Below are 18761 nucleotides of genomic sequence, written 5' to 3'. Positions count from 1 at the left end.
TTTTATAGGTTTTTTGTTAAGGTACAGTTGGCAAGGTACACAATGCCTTTCTCACATGAGAATGGTACATCCTCTTCCTAACTCGTTACGGTTCCTCCTTTGCTAATAGCTGAGATCACAGCCGTCATCAAATCCTGTATCATGTATGGTACCAAGGCCTTCCAGGCACCAGGGAAGAACAGACTTATTCTTTAAATAAAAAAAATTGTGTGGACCTTAATGCCTGCCATATGGTAAATATACTTGTTAAACTGGATTTCAGCCCTGATCCCATTATCGTGTGTCAGCCTTCCTCCGTGAGCATGCATTGAAAACATGGCTAATGGAGTATTTCTGTAGTCCGGAGAAGTGCATGTTAAACGTTATTGGGTCTGCAGGCCAATATGTTATCCTGTGTCATCTTGTTAAGTGCTTGGGAACATCTCAGTCTGCTGAACACGGAATTTTGCCTTTTTCCCCCATCTTATTGCACCCATGTTAGCATTGCGTGTTGCAGAGCACCGTTGGTTTGAGGTGTATGACTACACCTCGCTTTCATGTCAAGTGACAGTTGCATGGCGTTGTGATGACATCAGCTTGTGAAATACAGTTTGATAACATGATTTTGAGTTGTTAAAATAAAAAACATAGCATAAATATAACTGTATTCTTGCCTCATAAAAGACGTTTCTGTCTGCGGGCCATGCAACAGAAATAAATACAAAACACCAACGCTCCCTTCTGTCAATTTTCAGAACTTTTGTGCATGTTTTAGACAGGGACCCTTCCCAGGACAGGGCTTGTTTCATCCCTGTTCATTAAAGTTTTCTGGCACTCGTCATTCTAAGACCTGTTTTCATCCATTGGCAAGTTTGCTGAGATTCAACCCTGTGAGGTGTCTATAAAACATTATATAGTGGAAATATTTTGTTCAGATCACTGTGCAAAGTAGCAGAACATTGAACAAAACCAAACCAAAATGAGCCAGTTTCTGGCTGGCTTTCTACACTTCGCCAGCACTGTTGACTCAGTTTCGCAGATGATTTGTGCTGGGTGGTCCTGTGCATTTTGCATGCCTGAATCTGGATGCCACCCTGGTGCGGTGCCCGCAGGCAGCCTGCGTGCACACGCTGTTCCTGGGATGGGGCAGGAGATGCAGGTGGCAGCAGGTCTGTGTCTGACTTTTTTTTTTTTTCCCCTAACCAGGGATTTTTCTGCCCGAAAGTTTGTTCTAGGCACCAACCAGACAGCAAAAAAGCCTTTTCTAAAATACGTAAATACTTACACGACGCTACTGTAGAGCTGTAGCTTTGATGACTGGTATGGGTTGAGACCAGAGCATCTACGAAGAGGAGTTAAGGAGGCAGGCCAAGAGTCAAACAATATCAAGTCAACCCGAACTTTAAAAAGTTGCTGAGGACGCGCTGTACAGGGTGCATGTCTCTGTGCTGTTTCCCTTGCTGTCCCAGTCTGAGCGGGCCGCTGAGCTGGCTGAACAGCCCAGGAAGGGCGTGCTTCCCGAGCCCTGAAGGCAAACAGCGCAGGGGATGCAAGATTAGGGTTGGTGTGGAAACCAGCGTGGAAACTTCCTCTCCTCGGTGGTGCAGTGTTTGGGAGAGGTGCTGCGGGCTGGTGGCTTGTGGGTGGAGGAGCCCAGAATACAGGAATTGTAATCCTGGCTTTTCTTCTCCGTGGGCAGGTTCCTAAATCCCCTTGAGAGCGTCTTCGTCCTTAAATAGGAGTAATGCCTATCCTCTAGAGGCGTTGTGGGGATGTGTTTATTTATGAAGCACTAATTGGGTGCAAACTGGTAACTGCTTGCTCTTTGTGCTCACCATAAATACGGCTGTAGCCTAACCTGGAAGACACCTGCTTCTTCTTGTGGTGGCAATTGCTATGCTTCCGACTTTGAAAGGGGGTCTCCTTCCTAAAATCCAAGTATGGAAAGTGCAACGCTTTGGGTTTTTTCTTTACCCCGTGTATCTTTTCTGCTCTTGCAGCCTGGAAGAATGCAGATGCCCCTGCTGCTGGCCGATCCCTGCCCAGCAGCGGTCCTCTGGCTGTCGGTGTCACGGCGATTACAGCCAGTGAGCTTTAAATAAGCTCCTTGGCTGCGGCCATCTGCGTACGGCCCCGGTACCTGTTGTTCAGGGGGTGCTGAATAATCGGGGATAAAGCTTAAGAGGAGCAGCAGGCTTGGGCAGAAGCAGGAAGGGAGAAGGCTGGGGCAGACGCCTCCGTTTCGCAGCTCCGTGCAGCCGGTGGTTTCTGGCTCTGTGCTGTGAGGCGGGGGCAGCGGCCGGCAACCCAGCAGCCGGAGCGAGCTGTTTCATGAGACGATTGATTTTTACTGTTTTTCCTTTTTTTTAAGGGGTAATAGAATCCCGTTCGAAACAGTTTGCAGCACAACCGAATAGTTTAGCTCGTCTGAGCACAGGAGGAGAAAATCTTTTCCTTCGCAGTGTCCTGAATGCGTCCGCTCAACGGTTATGAGCAGGCCACTCCCTTCGGCTCCGAAGTAGCCACTGGGGACAGCGGGGACATCCTTGAGAGCAGCGGCTGACAATGATCGCCTATGTGCACTGCCTGCCCGCCGACCCGATGGTCGGGTGCCTCAGCAGGAGCAAGTGGCAGCCCGGCTGCGAGGATGAGGAGGAGGAGGAACTCATCCCGCTGCACTCCGGCAGGATGGGCAATGGGCACCCCAGGCTGCCCGGGCGCCTCCAGAGACGGGTGCTGAGCAAGGAGGACGACAACTTCTGGCCGAGTAAGAGAGAGCGGTTCCTCTTTGGTAGCTGGCGCGGTCGTTCAGCGCCGCGTTTATTAAGGGAATGCATAACTGAAACAGATTTGCAAATGGGGAAAAACACTCATATTCTTTTACTGTTTTGGAGGATGAAGGGACTGGGAAGAATTTTCGTATGGAGAGAATGTATTTTCACTTCAGATGAGTGTCTGTAAATGCTGCATCCAGTAGGCGAAGTTAATACTGCGTGGCACTGTCTTTGTGCATGTGATATGTCCGTGTTTGAGAGGCCTCGAGCACTTGCTTTGAGTTCAGTGCCGCTCCTTTTCTGCAAAATTATTGTTTTAGGGGAGTGGAGCTGTTGACACGTCGCTCTAAGTGAAAGCCATAGAAATAATCGGTGGATGAAAAGGCCGGGAGAAGGAAGAAAAGGGTCTAACGTTCAAAGACCTTTAATGCAGCCAATGAGGACTTGTTTTTAAAGAAATCTGCTTTCAAATAACCTTAGGTCTAAGGTTGTTTTCCCTCTGAATGTGAGCAGAAAGAATTCCTGAATTGTGATGACTGTCTCTTTTTCAGATCTGTATAGTTTCAAGTTTCATTAGCAAATACAGATGGGGAAAGGAGAGAGCACAGGATAGACAATGGTAATGCTCAGCTGCTTTGTTTTTAGCCGTACTGCTTGCCTTCCTTTCTTTTCTGACCACCTAAGCAAAGGCACCCAGCTGTTCGTGGAATGGTTGCTCCAAAAAGTGTATTTAAGGGTGATGGGGGAGAAATTTCATGAGACAAAGGAAGCTTTTCCTGCAAAAACCAGCTGGCTGGCTATCTTGCAGCAGGCCGTCTTTCTTTTATTTTATTTTTTTAAGTGCATTATTATGTTTGCAACTGTGTTGATTTCCTTTTTCCTCGGTAGCCTCATGCTGATGATCGGACAATGCCTAGGTATTACCAGCGTTTGATAAATCGGCGTCCAGCCCACGATGCTAGCCCTGGCAGTGAAACCACGCGCACTTCTGTTTGCTGCGTTACGCTTCGTGTGCAATCACGTGGCCTCGGCACTAGAAGAGCTGGGGCTGCCCAGAGGTGTCGGGAAGCTGCTCCTGTGATGCCTCAGGGGGCAAGACACAGCTCCTTGGTGCCATGCTGGCCAAGGGGAGGCAATTTGAAAGATCCTGCCGCCTGGCAGCTGGGTTTGGTCCTGGCGGGAAGGTGTGAAGCTGACATTCAGAGCTGTTCTGGTGCCCTCAGAGGCAGCCAAACGCTCTGGGGCACGGAGATGGGAGCGGGGACCATAGGCAGAGCATGCAGATGGCTCCCCGCAGCCCATTCTTCCTGCTCACACCATCTGCAGGGCAAGGTGCCTGTCCCCCTTTCCTGAGGTTTAAAGTATAAAACCCAGAAGGCGAGCAGGGAGAGAGGGCTGGGGAACAGAGCAGTGCCCTGGAGAATATTTTACTGGAGTATTAGAAACAGCCATTAAATATACGCTGATGATCTTCTCTGCATTTAAGAAGTTTGAAACTCTTGATTTTGTGTGCAAACTGAACACTTGGTTTTGTGTGCAAACAGCTGGGTCGCTCCAAGGCACCGCTGAGTTTCTTTCAGGCCTCAGAGCTGGAGCAATGCCGTGGCTGTGCGAAGTAGAACCTGGGAAGTTTTCGCACAGCTCAGTTGTTGGATTTCGATCCCAGATATGCAGCGGGAGCATCTGCTCGTCCTGTCCAGGTGCATTCATCTTTTTGGTGTTGCTTCAGTATTCCCCCAGCAAACAGGGATGAATTCTGTGTCGTTCTGCTGACTGTTATAAAAACCATGCGCACGTGTGTGATTGTGTTGATTCGTAGCATAGCGCACACATAAGCAGTTTGGTGGCAGATTTGTGGACTTGTGAAAAGCTTTTAAAAGCTGTTTCTGACCCCCAATGATAAACTTCTACTTGTTTTAGACCGAGTTTATTCCTGGCTTCCTCACGTTGAGTTTCACTGATACCTGGTACGATCCTGCGGCTTTTATTTTTTCTGTCTGAATTACAAACCATTGAACTTTCCATATTTAACACTGAGTCCTTTAAGTGGTGAGTGGAAAAATCTGTTGCCCTGCTTTCTGCCCTGACTTTTCTGCCCATGGTACCAGCACATAGGGCCGACTACCAGCCCTGTCTGGTCGGCTCCCTTTCCCTCTTGTCCCTTCGCACCCCGTGGAAACAAAAGAATGGGAACGCAATTAAGCCATCCGTTACAAGTGTTATTTGCTGGACAGGTCCTATTGCTCTTTGAGATAGGGAGAGTTGTGTTGCTTTTAACCTCTGTTAATGTTTATTTTAAGGAACAAAAGTGTTTCAGCATGGAAGTGCTTTCTGGGAACGGGTCAAGTGATAACTGCCGAGCACAGCAGGTGATTATTGGCCCAGCTTTATCTCTGGTGATAAAGGCCTCCCTTTGGGGTCCTTATCGAGCGCCATGAGAACTGCGTTTCGAGAGGTTTCACAGTGCTGATTTACTCAGTAGAAAATGCCCTCGGCAGTGTTGCTGCTGTCTGAAAACATAATGCAGTCAAATTGTTGGACTCGCTCCCGTGTGGGGCCAGCTTCCTCTCTGAGGGATGTCGAGGTCCTGCAGCAGAGCCCCCCGGCCCCTGGTCACCTCCAGCGTTCCCGCAGCGAAATACTCGGGTGTGCGTTTGGGTTGTGATGCTGCAGCTGTGACGACCAAGTGAGCAGGTTAGGGCTCGGTGGTTTGTTTTCAGCTGTAGGAACGGTCTGATAAAAACGTCAACGTAGGGATACAGCGAAGCGAAGGTTGAGCCTTACCAGCTCGGCCTTGTTTCAGCATCCGTGATGCCATTCCTCTGCCACTCTTTACTGCCACGTTCATTGCAAATAGATGATGTGTGACTGAAAAGAGCCGGAGGTCAGGAAAACACCTTGTATCAGCCTTCCAACCTGGAAGAAAACCGGCGTTACGGCAGCAGAGGGACGGTCACCATCACGTGCGTATTCACGATTACTGACCAACCCCAGCACTGGTACTTGTCAGGTAGTTGGTTTTCCTGCAGCAAAGCCAAGCTGAGGTGCTAAGCTGACCAGGCTTGGCAGAAGTCCCAAGGGTTGTTTTGTTTTAAATGCCTGCTGAATTGGCATCGGAGCCTGTTGGCAGTGACTGCTGCCGTTGGCGACTGTCACCTCCTCCTGTCGCGAGTATCGCCTGCCTCTTGCGGTGAGCATCGCTGCTTCGTGTTTTAGCAAATTTTCATCAAATTTTATCAGAGTTTAAAGATGCAGTAGGCTGTTGCTAACCTAGCTCAACTATTGCACCCGTCTGCTTTTTGTGACAGTTCTGTTTTGGTAAGGATTTTGGAGGTTTTTTCCTTCTTTTGCAGACGTGGGAGGGAGCCAATTGCAGTACTGGATTACTTCTAATGTTTGTTAAACAGTAGCTTCAGTTATTGGGACTTTTTCTCCATGTTTTGTTGCTCAGTAGCTCATGAAAGAATGCTCTATTCTTTTTCATTCATTGCCCTTTCTAAGGACAACAGATCTGTCGTAACTGCAAAGCCGAGACCTTTCTGCATGATGTGTGTTTTGTGAAAAACGTATAGAATTTGAAAGAATAATAACTAAACCTATTTATAAAGAACCGAGTCGGGCATTTTATTATTCGCTATTTGCAATGTCTTTTTTTTTTTTTTCCAGGTTTCTGTTCCCAAAGCTATGAGATTTAAATTTCCCAATTAAAGGAAGTGAAATTAAAGAAAAAAATGCCAAAATACTTGTGGCTTTGGGAAGCTTTATTCTTTGCCCTCTCATTTAGCAGCGTGAAACAAAGACTGCATCGCTTTGCATCCCCCCCGGAGCCGGGCCTTGCAGAGCACTGAGCAAGCCTTTGTGGCCTTCGGTGGTGTAAGTGACAGAAGGGCTCAGTCTCTGCCGCTGAATGGCCGTGGTGACTGCTCACAAAGCCCGATGCAAGGGGCCGCCCAGCCCAGCGCCCAGCTTTAGCTGGGGCACCGAGCTTGTACCGTAACAGCTGACACATACAGCACAGACAAGACGGGTTTGTTTTCAGGACAAAAAGCAACATGAATATAATCTTTATTGCATGTCTTTAAAAAAAAAAAGTTTTTTTTTCCCCTTTTCTCTTAATGTTCTTAACAAGAGCTTATCCAATGCCTGTTTTTTCTTGGAAATTGATGGCTTTTTTGGCCAAATGAGTACAATACCTTGCAAAGCGAAGGAACTTGTCCTTTTGTATAAAATTACTTCAGGTCTTGGATAAATGACAACCTTTCTCAGTGTCACAGTATGCGTGTTGTGTGTTGCTGCAGGTTCCCTGCATGAGCTGTACAGAGCACACCTCCCTGCCTCTGGGGTGGTCATGCACTGGCCAGGCACCTGGTCTTGGTCTCCTGTGCCAAATGAAGCTGTTGAGATGCAGCTCATAAGCCAGCCCTTCTGAGAGGCACGAGAGTGCTGTGGATGTGGAGAGGGAGGGCAGGAAAAGGAGCGGGGATGAACTTGGAAAATGGCAGAATCACAGAATGGTTTGGGTTGGAAGGGACCTTAAAGACCACCTAATTCCACCTCCCTGCCATGGGCAGGGACACCTCCCACCAGACCAGGTTGGCCAAGGCCTCATCAAACCTGGCCTTGAGCACCTCCAGGGATGGGGCATCCACAGCTTCTCTGGGCAGCCTGTGCCAGGGCCTCACCACCCTCACAGCAAAGAATTTCTTCCTAATGTCTAATCTAAACCTACCGTCTTTTAGTTTAAAGCCATTTCTCCTTGCCCTGCCACCACAACCCCTGACAGAGTCCCTCCCCAGCTTTCCTGCAGGCCCCCTTTAGGCACTGGAAGGCCGCTGTAAGGCCTCCCTGGAGCCTTCTCTTCTCCAGGCTGAACAACCCCAACTCTCTCAGCCTGCCTTTGCAGGAGAGGTGCTCCAGCTCTCTGGTCATCCTCATGGCCCTCCTCTGGACTCATTCGAATAGGTCCATGTCCTTCTTGTGCTGGGGGCCCAAATGCTGAACACTGGTTAGTGTTGGGATACCATAAGACATGAGAAGTGAATCAGCAGCACGAGTACGAAGGCCCTGGTGTGTTGCCTCACTGAAAGAACACACTGCTAGCCTGGCTGTGTGCTGCTAGGTTCAAACGCCGGGATTTGTGTTCGCATTGCAGCATGGTGCTGGTAGTGGACGGTTTTTATGCCTTCTTCTTCGCATGTGACTAAACGAGAAACTGTGTGTGGCTCTGAGGAGCGCAAGGAAGAGGCGGGGAGGTTTTAATAGGGAGCTCATTAACATCACTCAAGTGTGCCTGGAGGAATCTGAAAAAAACGGGGAGCTCCGAGACAGCTTTTCTGTGGTGTCTGTAGCAATTTTAGCAGTGTGCATCTGCTGTGATTAAGGAGGAGGAGCAGCATAAGTGCCAACCCAGGTGTGAAACAGGTGAGACTTGAAAGCCGGTGGTTGAGGATGATGAAAAACAGAATGGAAAGGCTCCTCGGTGCTTCGTCTGATTAAAATTCACGGATGGTAGTGACAGTGTCTTACTGGAAGTTGCTCTTTCTGGTGCACTGTAGGTAATAATTAGGTTTGAATGTTTTAAGAAAATTAGGCTCAAACCAGATTAAAGCTGAAACATGACAAGGACAACGTTAAATGCCACAGAAATGACACAGGCGTTTCAGGGGATGCCTTTATTGGCCTGGCTAATGGAGTCACACTAGCAATCAGAAATGGATGATGGTAGCGTTATCAAAATCCATTTTACTGTGCCTTGTTTCTTATTGCCTCTTCCCCGCCTTCCCCGACAGGCCAGCACTGTGAGATGAAGTGATAAAAGGTAGCCAGGCTTTATAGCTGAAGTGCATTTTCTTGTGCCAGAGGAGCAGAGTAGCAAATTCTCCGATTAACGAGGCAGATACTCCTATCATCCCTTCTGGAGCCTGTTTTTCAGGACTCTGCAGATCAGTGCCTTCCGTGCATCCGCTCCTAGCTGCCGAGGATGGCTGTGTGCCTGCACATGTGCTGTGGTGGTAAGGGGCTTTTGCACTGTTGGGCTCATTTGCAGTGCTCCTGCAGCAGAAATCCTCCTGGTCGCTCATCTTGTTAACTGTTCCTAAATGCAAAAATTGTCAAAGATTTCCTTCTCCTCTGCCTTCTCCTGCTGCAGAGCCACGACGAACGCCTACCAAAGGAAGCAGTGTGAAGTCTCGTAGATCACAGAAATTTTTTTTTCCTCTCCTTTCCCTAACCTAATCTGATGGCAAATGGAAAATCGTGCACGCTGCTTCATCCTTTGTAGGTGGCTTGAAGATGTGCAAGCCTCTGCCTGGGCACAGCTACAGATCAGATCTGCCTTTGTCCCTGATGCAGAGCCACCAGCTCCGTACTGCTCAAGGAGAAGCACGCTCGCTCTCTGGAATAGCTCACTTCTGCTGTTAACCCTTGGTGGGCATGTGCAAACATTTGGGAGGTAAAGCAAACTTGCACTTTGCTGTCGTTGCAGCCGGCAACGTATAAATCTGGCTTACTGATACCTTCCAGTGTTCATAAAAAAAACATGTTTAAAATAATCCCAAATGCCAATAGGCTTCGTGACATTTAAGCATGAGCGATGCTGTCAGTTCATCCGCAGACAAAAGCGGTACGTCTTAATTTGTCTAATTACGCTGTAACATGCAGACCAGCTGCTTCTGGGAACAAAAGCAGTTGATCGCACCATTTTATTAATTGCATATTAATTGCCACGTTCATGTTAACCATATGGGAGATGGAGGAATGGAGCGAAGGCTACTTAGTGGTGGAGAAGAGAAAATGAACTGAGTGCTATCTTCAGAGAACAAACCTCAGAATGACAGGGTGCGTGGTGTTAGTGGCTGGGATCTGAGTTTTAGAAGAAATTTGTATTTTTCCCCCCTTGCTAAATTATTATATTTACATCTGAGTAGAAAAGATTGTGCCTTGAATGACGCCTGTGTGCTCAGGAAAGCGCTCTCTGCAAGTTGGTGGTGAATTTGTTTGGTAATTTGCCGAAGCCAGGCTTGCTGGCACGTGGCCGTCTGCCTTTGTCTGCGTCTGTACCGATGGATGCACCCTCTCTGCTGGGAGCAGTTTGCCACGGGAGCAATGCTGGAGGAGCCAAACGAAGCACAATACTTGTTGATTTTTGTACTTCTTGCGATTTTGCTGCAAACGTGTAGGCTCTTTCTCTAGTCGTGTTAAGTCTTGAGCTGAATTGGGCTTCCTACGGCAGCGTTTTCTCTCCTGAGGAGATGCAGTAAAATATTGAAACTTTGAAGCTATAGGGTTAGCTTGTGTAAAATACCTACAAAAAAAAGCAAATAGTGAGCTGGTTGTTGCTGGTTTGCAGTGCTGGATTGTGTTTTAGGTTGTTGGGTGTCGTTCTTCCTGAAAGCGAGACTTCAGAAAGCTGCCCTCTACTTTTTTACGGTGCTGCGCGAATCCAGCAGCCACTCGCAGAGGATGCTCGGTGGTCCTGTCAGGCAGGAAATGTAGGTTAGGAGTACACGAGTGGTGACTTCTCGCCGTCACCCCCAGACTGCGATTAGCACGGTCTGGTGGACGCCGGCGCGGCGGCCTGCGGGGCTGCGGCGCTGTAGGTGGCAGTCTCTGCGTGCAGCAGCAGCCTCTTCTTCGTCTTGCCCTTTTCACCATGGCAACTCTTCTTAATTCATTTGCAAAGTTTGCACAGTACAGTGGAATAGAGAAGGATGTTGCGCCCTTGTTGTTGTCACTCCAGTGCTGGCTCATTTTAGAGTGCTCTTATAATAGTGAATAACATAAGGTGGTCAGCTTCGGTTTCATTCCGCTCTTTGTTGTAGAGGATTGTAGAGGATGATGGTTTTCTTTTAACCCTACATTTCTCCTTTGCAGATTACTCACAGTTTGCCTTTGGTATGGTTTTCTTTTAATGGTGGCAACTCCCCAGTCAAGTTGATCGATGAAGTTCTGTTGGGCTGCATCCAGTGGCTGGTTTCTGCCTGCACTTGCCCACATTTTCGCTGTGAATTGAGGTTTGTCATTTGTGGCATCTGCTGCAATGTGTGCTCCTCAGTGACGAGCTGCGCCTCCGCACCTGCACGTCCTCTTCTTCTGGCCTGTGCACGTGCAAACATGGAGAAGTGATATGGTGTGTGCTAAGGATGCTTCCTAAAACAGATCCAGAAGAGCCCTGCCAAGGTTGGCCTTTGGTGTATTTGCCCTCTCCTCCTCTTCACACCTCTCGAGGAAGGCTCACAAAGCCCAGTTCTGGTACTTTCAAGCTGATGTGGGGGCATCTGGTTTGGTGGGAGAAAGAACCAAGGGCAGTTTATCTCAGAAAGGAAGCTATGAGCTAATTGCAGGTCAAATATCATTATATCTCATTATGTGAAGGCACAGGACCGGACCTGGAATATGCTCGAGACGACTGGCTGATTAAATGTGTCTGCTTGGCTATCCCAAAGTGAGTATTCCCACGTGCAAGGCTTAGTGTCACCTCATTGCCTACAGATGGCATTTTGCTTGCATTTCCTAAATATTTTAGAAGAGTTGGAATTGGGAGAGCTTGATTGTTTTTTTAAAAGGGAGGGGCATCGATTGGTTTGATTCACACAGTGTGCAAAAATACGAACAGAGTATTCAAACTGTTGGAAAACACAAAAGGATGCACGAAAAATGCACAGTTAAGAAATTATTAACAAGCAATTGAAAAGTAGACTGGGTCAGACCTATTCTAAGAGTATGTGGTACGAAACAAAGGTGATATTCTTATGCCTACACAGAAATTGGGGCAGAGGGGTTGTGGTGGTGAATTTTTTCATCAGAAAAATGCTTTAAGTGGCTCATCACAATTACATCTCAATTGATGTTGTAATACATCAATGGGATCTGGACTGTGGGGATGATACATGATTGGAAAAACACAGCTTGAATTTAGGTTTGCCCGCGGTTACAGCAGTTACACACACAGCATCTCACTTGTGAGCTGACTGGTTCTGACCTGAAGTCACTGGCAGGGAATAAATAGGAAACCCCATGATGCCACTTGGGCAGTCACAGCCAAGAGGCACTTAATCAGCCTCCGCATGTCTCCTGTGCACACGCAGGCATGCGGAGGGCTGAGTGTTACTCATTTAAAGGCAGAATTCCCCAAAGCGCTGCTCTTAGGCTGCAGCTCCTCTCTTTTGTTTGGAAACTGGTTTTCAATACACCGGCAACCTAGGTTGCTCGCTAGATCCTGATCCCTTCAGAGGAATAAGAGCATGTGTCGCTGGAGACTGAACTCGTGGAAAAGGGTAAAAAATCGGTAGGTGCTGCGGTGGCCACACGCTGCTCATCCTGAGGGTCTTGTCCCCTGTTCATCTGATTTCTGGTCTGAGCCACGATGACTGCAGTATAAGTTGCCTTCCTCCTTGGGTTTAGTGCTCTGTTTTGTTTGTCAGCTGTCCTTGGACGTTTCAACAAGGGCTTTCGGAACAGGGAAGTTCAACACAAAGGGCTGCGGAGGCCCTTCCCTGCTTGTAAATTAAAAAATGTCATGCTCCTCCCTGAGCACGCTTGCCATTGCCCGAAAGCATGGACAGAGTTTCATAAAAGCGTTTTTCTACACCTGTGTGATCTGTTCCTCATTAAACTTGCAGCTGGGTAGTGTCTCCAAAGAAGGCTTACCACCCCTCCCAGCTGAACGATCCCTCGTGGCTTTTTCCAGCAGCAGCAGCAGCAGCTTTCAGTCGGCCTGGCCATCCTTTTGTTTGTCCAGCGCTTGCCGGGAACGTGGTGGCACGGCCAGAGCAGGGGCAGCGCGCTGCTCTTCGGCAGATGGTGGCAGCGATGTCAGGGTAAATAATTTATAGCGTCAGGGAAAAAGGCACCCCCTTACGTCCAGCAGCTGAAGGTGAGTGCAAGTGTTTCCCTGTTTGTGATGCTGCCTTGTCCTCTTAGGGTTTTCTTAATCAGAAGAGGAGTGGGATGCTGATTGCCCTCACATAAAAATAAGTATTTCCAGGGCCTATATGAACAGTGTTTGAATGTCTTCATTCCTGGAGTAGGGTGTATGCTCTTTAGAGAATATTAGACACCGTGGACTGCTTCAGAGATGTTTAACAGCTGTAGCTGGAACTATTTTATGCAAACCAGCTGTGGTTTAAAAACAAAAATGTAAATTGAGTTTTGGTGTGCATTAGCTTAGCTGATTTCTGGCATGGTGGCAAAGTAGAGATCTTGTTAGGCAGCGCTTCTGTCTGTCAAATCAAACTGGGATTGAAGTTTGTTTAGTGCTGTATTGCAGTGTCCTTAAAAGATGTGAAAGACTAGAACTGGCTCTATCATTATCCAGAGGGATGGGAATAAGGAAGAGGCTTCTCATGCATAATACATTCTGCAGAATAATTTTGGGAAAATACAGCTGTGGTTTTATTGATTCATTTTCCCAAGGGTGTAAACTTTATTCACATTGACTGTGTTATTGATCTCCCACCTCCTCCTTTACATTCAAACCAAATACTCCCCTCCAGGGGTCAGACCTGCCCTGGAGCCTGGGGGAAGCATCTCTCAAAGGTTTCTCACCTGGCTCTTTCTTCCAAGCTATGTTTAAAGTCATGCTTCCCTTCTCATCTCCATAACCTGTGATGCAAAATGGTGGAACAAATAAAAAAAGCATTGGCAGAAGTATTTCTACAACTACCATTAGCAGTCCTGAGTTTCATATTTACACTCTTCCCCTCCAATGCCTTCTGTGTAATTTGTATTTTGTGCTAAGCAGGGAAACCGGAGATAGCAAAAATGACATTTTAGCAATTAAAATGGTATCTTTCATTTTCGAGTGGTGTATGTTACACCCCTTGATGTTATAGCTTTACTGTTTGTTTGTTTTTTCTGACAGTCTCCATCCAAAGCAGGGAATAACTAGTTTCTCTAAAACAAGAAAAACTGTGGGGATCTACAGGAGGGATCCTGGAGGAAAAAAATAAAAAATAAGGCACTTCTTTCCCTTTCTGGCAGGAAATGAAGGCAGAACTAATTCAGGAGAAGAGAGAATTTCCATTTTTCATCTTTTCATGGATTACCTTTTGATGAAGTAGATGGTGAGGCCTGTATTTGCATAATGCCCCCACCTCTTTATTTACTGATAATTAAAAATCTTGATAGTTGGTGCGCTCACAGGTCCTTCTTGAAGATGCTTGGTGGTAAGACACCTTTTTCATAGTAGCATCATGTAAACCACTAGACACATTTGTTCAGTGAACAAACGAAATGCAGCTCTACAGCTGTTCATATTGACTGAACGCAGCACGGTGTGAGGTTTGCTTGATTGGGTATGATTAATAACAAACATGTTTGCATCTCTGACTCTTTTAATCAAACAGGTGGTAATAAAAATTTAAGTTATCCACATTATAAATTTCAAAAGTTCAACCAATTAGCAGTATGAATTTATGAGGCTATCCTTTCATTATCAAGGCTTTATTGACAGTGTCTAATAAGAAGATGCAGACTACAAAAAGGTCATTTTGAAATTTGTTTTCAAAATCCATTGGTATTTGATCGTGTCCGACATCAACACGCATGTGAGCAGCCGAAGATGTTCTCTGGAGATGCTGTGGTACAGATGTTGGCTCAGCTGTGTGCTTAGCAGCTTGACACAGATCACCGAGTCCTGCAACAGCACAATGATTAGGTGACTGTCGCGTGCCTTTGGCTGGAGAATATAGTCTTTCGAGGTAGTTTGTGCCACTATTTAATTGGAACATGCCCAGCTTTTCAGATTTTGTCAATTCTTAGGGCTTTAGGGAAAATGCCAAATGTCATAACTGCCGAAATCCATTTATTGTTTGTGAACCTTAGCTTTTACTTACTTTGGGGAAGTAACTGAAAGTTTCCAACTAAGAAACAAAATTTGTTTTCAATCTGCTATGTGAGTCAGTGAGCCTTGTTTGATTTTTGCATTAACAGGCACAGAATTGTCTGAAGGCCGGTAGTTTTCAAGGATTTTATTTTTTTTAATTTACAGATTGCAAAGTTCTCAGCAAACTGCGGGACATACCAGCCTAATTTTGAGAGAGCGTCTTGGAGCTTAGGGGGAAAAAAAAAAAAAAAAAAAGAATTTGCTAGCTCTTCGTGCTAACTCCTTGTACCAGAATAATCCATATATAACTAGAAGTATCCCAAAGAGCAGTGTTGGGAGGGGAGGCTGAGATATGCTGCAAGAATTCTTTCTATGACCTTTAAATAAGTGAAATAAGCGGGGAGTGTGTCCCCTTCAGGACACCCCTAAAGAGAATGCAGACTGAGATTAATTTAAGATGTCTGTTGGATATTAGTGGGGATCCACGAGGGCACAGCTGCCAAAGACGGAATTACAGACCGAACAAGGAGACAGTGTGGGACAGAAGTCCAGCAGTGGTGGGTTTGCAGTCTGGTTTTGTTGGTTTCGCTGAGTCCCACAGAATGAATAAACCAGAAAACTTAAGCGAACTTGCTCACTTTATGTGTTTTTCGTTTGTTTGTTTTCCCCCATCCCTAAGACAGAAGAGGACTATCTTTGCCACGGTGCATTTTTAGGGCAAATAAAAGTAAGATTATGCAGAGATGTGCTGCCAACGCTTTTGATCAGTTCTTCAGGATAAGCCGTAGCATAGGAGCGTTAAGGTGGATTTGGAATTTAAAATCCGGATGTTTCCTGGTGGAATGTTAAAAGGGTCTTCCTATGGAGACAGCAAAGGATTCGTCTGGGAGCTGAATTCGCCTTAGTTCGGGAATGGCCAAAGGCTTGTGTCTTGCAATTTAAAACAAAGACATTCAACAAAACTGCACATTCACTAAATGTTATCTGTTCTGTCTGCAGATACAGTGTGTCAGGAGATGCTCTACCTGAGCAAAGCTGCTGCTTTGTCTGCGTGCAGCTCGAAATTCTCCCTATTCTCTCTGGTGATGTGTTTGCATGATAGAGGATCTGTGGCAAGACGTTTTGAATTGCAAAAGGAATGAATTAGCTTTATTGTGCGGTGACCTAAATAGGATCATCAGATCAATCCGCCTGCTGCTTTTCTGTCCTCTCTGGCTTAGGTTGTGCTGCTTCTGCTTTCCCGTCTCATCTTCCCCTCTCTTCCCCCGCCAGGCAGCCCCCTGGCCAGAGCCTGGAGCTGTAATCCCTCGTGGGATGAATAAATGAAGGGACTCTTCTTTAAGGCAATACCTGCCCGGTAATTGCCTGTGTGGAGACAGGCTTGGTGCTTCCCCATGAGTTCACTGGGCCGGGGGTCTCTCTTTTCTTTTGTGGTGGCTTTGGGATAAAATACTTCTCGTCCTTTGTTCCCTCTCCCCCATGCATTCTCCTCTTCATCTTGATCGCAGGTCTAATGAATTGCGATTTCCTAGTAGCTGGGGAAGTATCGTGCTTCGCCCAGGCCGAGGGTGCCTTGAAAGAAGCCATTGTGAAGGGCCTCGCTTGGAGAGAGGAGGGCAGCTGAGCGCCTCGCCGCTTGGGACCGATGGCGTTTGTGGGGGGAGCACTTTTGTTCTCCTGAAAAATGCCAGGAGATGGCCAGACATGATTGGCTCTGATAGGAGGGGGAAAAAAAAGACTCGCAATCATAAATTATTAATTCCTGTGGTCCACAGGGGTGGGTTTGAATCCATTTAAACACCAGCAAGTGCTCAGAGGCATGGGTGAAGGTGGTCAGAGCAGGAATAAAGCCTGAACACAGCTACATTTGGTGTTTCTTGTCGCAGGTGCTTCGTGTTAGTTTTCCTAATGACAAAAGTCCCAAGTAGAAGTACAGGTACGGTTTTTAAGGCAGCATGGCCTTAAAAAAAACAATGGCCTTGCCAAAGGCTTCTTCGTCTGCAGCCTCACATGAGCTGATTTTGATTTTGAAATTTTATTTCAAGCGAGTGACTGAGATCGGTAAAAAAGCAAACACATTGATTTCATTGTGTTGATTATATCTGCTTTCCAACGTTTTAACTTTCCCTTTTGGTTATTGCATCAAGGCTCACTGGAAGAGCTCTTGCCATGCAGTTCCTGGTTCAGTTACACATTTTCCCTTTTTTTCCCCCCCCCCCCTCTTAAAACAGCAGCAATGCTATGCAGCTGCTTAATGGAGGATTTTTCCATTGTCTAAATAAAATCGCTAGGGCTTACCTCCTAAAGTCTAGTTTTCAAGGCGGTGATACATCTGTTAGTGGTTTAATGCACCGTTCATTCCATGAAGTTGGTATGTGTGTTGGGCTCATCCCTCCTGCGTGAAAATTAGTGGAAAAATTTCTTTATTCATTTTATTCTTTTATTCATTTCATTTACTCATTTACTTTATTGCTTGTGGCAGTATCCGTGTGAGGTGGCAAGTCAGCGTCATCCCTGTTTCCGAGGATGTGGGAGCTGAGGCAGCGGGTTAATATTAACTCCTCCAAGGTGAACTCACAAGTGTGCCACGGAGCACGGCCTCCCCAGCCTACTACCAGCACGGCTCGTAAAGAACCGATACTGCGGCATGCACACACTTGCTGCGTGCACAGCTCTTAGCCAACTCGAACACTTCCAAAAGTTTTTCTACCAAGGTAGTTTTAGTTTGGTAGTGGTGTTGTTTTGGGGGGTGTGGGCGTTGACTGCTGGACTGGCAAAGTTGGAGGCTAAAGGCCTTTGTTTGGGTAGTGACTACGACATGAATTTTCTCAGACTGTCCCCTCTTTTTCTTCTCAATGTGGAAACGACAACCTTCAGAGAAGCACACTTCGTTCACGCTTTCAGCTCTAGGAGAGCTACCACCAGAGCCAGTTGTGCTGACAGTTTTTGTGCCTTGCAAAGTGTTCTATAAAAACCGGGTTGAGACAACATGCTGAATTTCATGGAAGCCACTGGGTTTGTCTCCAGTGAAGATGAGTTTGGGGTTATTGCTGACCCGCTGCAGACTCTGAGTGATGCAGATGCATGTTCCTTGAGGCATCCCCTCATGGTACTGATTTTTGATGCCTGGCCACCTTATCAGCATGACCACAGGGAAGGTGAAGGGAGGGTGAAAGGCAGCCATCATTTATGGATTGTTTGCTACTGGTTTTGAATAACTGTGCCTACATGCTGGAGATCAGGGCTTGACGACAGCCATCAAGCGCTTGTTTTCAGGAAGGAGAAATGCTTCGGGCTGGGGGAGGATCCAATAACAAAGAGCAACCCTGGACTTGGGACACATTGCAGCCCACAGTGGAAAAGGGAGGAGTTTGAAAAAGGGAGGAGTTTCCCAAGCTGTCCAAAGTAGCCAGGAAGATGGCAAAACACCAGGTACAGGACCTGACCCTGAAATGTAGATGACACCTGCTGCCTGTGGCTCGTGAGCCACCGTGAGATGCCAGAGAGGCCTCAGGTTCAGTCTGTGTCCCTGGCCAAGCTTGAAAGCATCACCTTCTCCTGTGCAAATGCACAGTAGTTCCTCTTCCCGCTTGCAAAAGCACTTCCTACATCCTAAAAAAGATCAACACCACACTAAAAACCAAGTTACCACCTTCTATGTGTGCTCTTAGATGGCAGCGCTGCTGGAGTCATGCTGGGCTCACCCCCAGAGTGTGTCCACCAAGTGCGCATCTAACAGGGTTTTAATGATGAATGTGTAATGGTAAAGTGCTAAGGGGGATACTTTTGTGTGTGTGACTTTTTTAAAATACTAAATAGCGTTGTCAGATGTGTCATGTTAAATATCACAAAAGTCCTTAAATCAGGTGACTCTCAAGGCCTACAGCAGCTAACAACAACTTGGGTAGCCCAGTTTATAGCACATAACGATGGTACCTTAAGTTCCTGGCTCAGAGTTTGTATGTAGAAGATGAGATTTAAGCTGTCATCTGAAAGTTTGTTTATAATTTCTGCTGCACTGCCCAAAGCATGTTCCTCCTCAACAGCAGTACCCGCTTTCTTTAGGATGAGGCCTACAAGTCAGAAGGTGACAATTTGAAGTCTTTGCTGTGTGAAAACAGGGTGATACATGAATGAGCAGTCGCCTTGTTGCCAGAATTTTGATGCCAGGGACATTTTTTGTG

General features: G+C 46.7%; 1 protein-coding gene across 9 annotated transcripts in view; it reads left to right on the top strand.

Annotated features, from left to right (window-relative positions):
* NHSL1 (NHS like 1) overlaps positions 1-18761 on the top strand; it is a 166684-nt gene that overhangs the window by 96121 nt on the left and 51802 nt on the right. Inside the window, exon 1 of one of the 9 annotated variants that reach the window (XM_040551759.1) lies at positions 2521-2746. The exons of 7 other annotated variants lie outside the window; for them this stretch is intronic. In XM_040551759.1, the coding sequence (XP_040407693.1) occupies positions 2545-2746 (202 nt within the window). In that variant the 5' untranslated portion in view covers positions 2521-2544. Of the gene's footprint in view, positions 1-2520; positions 2747-8697; positions 8765-18761 lie in introns of those variants that run through there. One more of the 9 variants, XM_040551763.1, reaches the window with a different exon arrangement.

This window comes from Cygnus olor, chromosome 3, assembly GCF_009769625.2.
Source record: "Cygnus olor isolate bCygOlo1 chromosome 3, bCygOlo1.pri.v2, whole genome shotgun sequence".
NCBI classification, from domain to species: domain Eukaryota; kingdom Metazoa; phylum Chordata; class Aves; order Anseriformes; family Anatidae; genus Cygnus; species Cygnus olor.
This window is presented reverse-complemented; position numbering and strand designations above follow the sequence as displayed.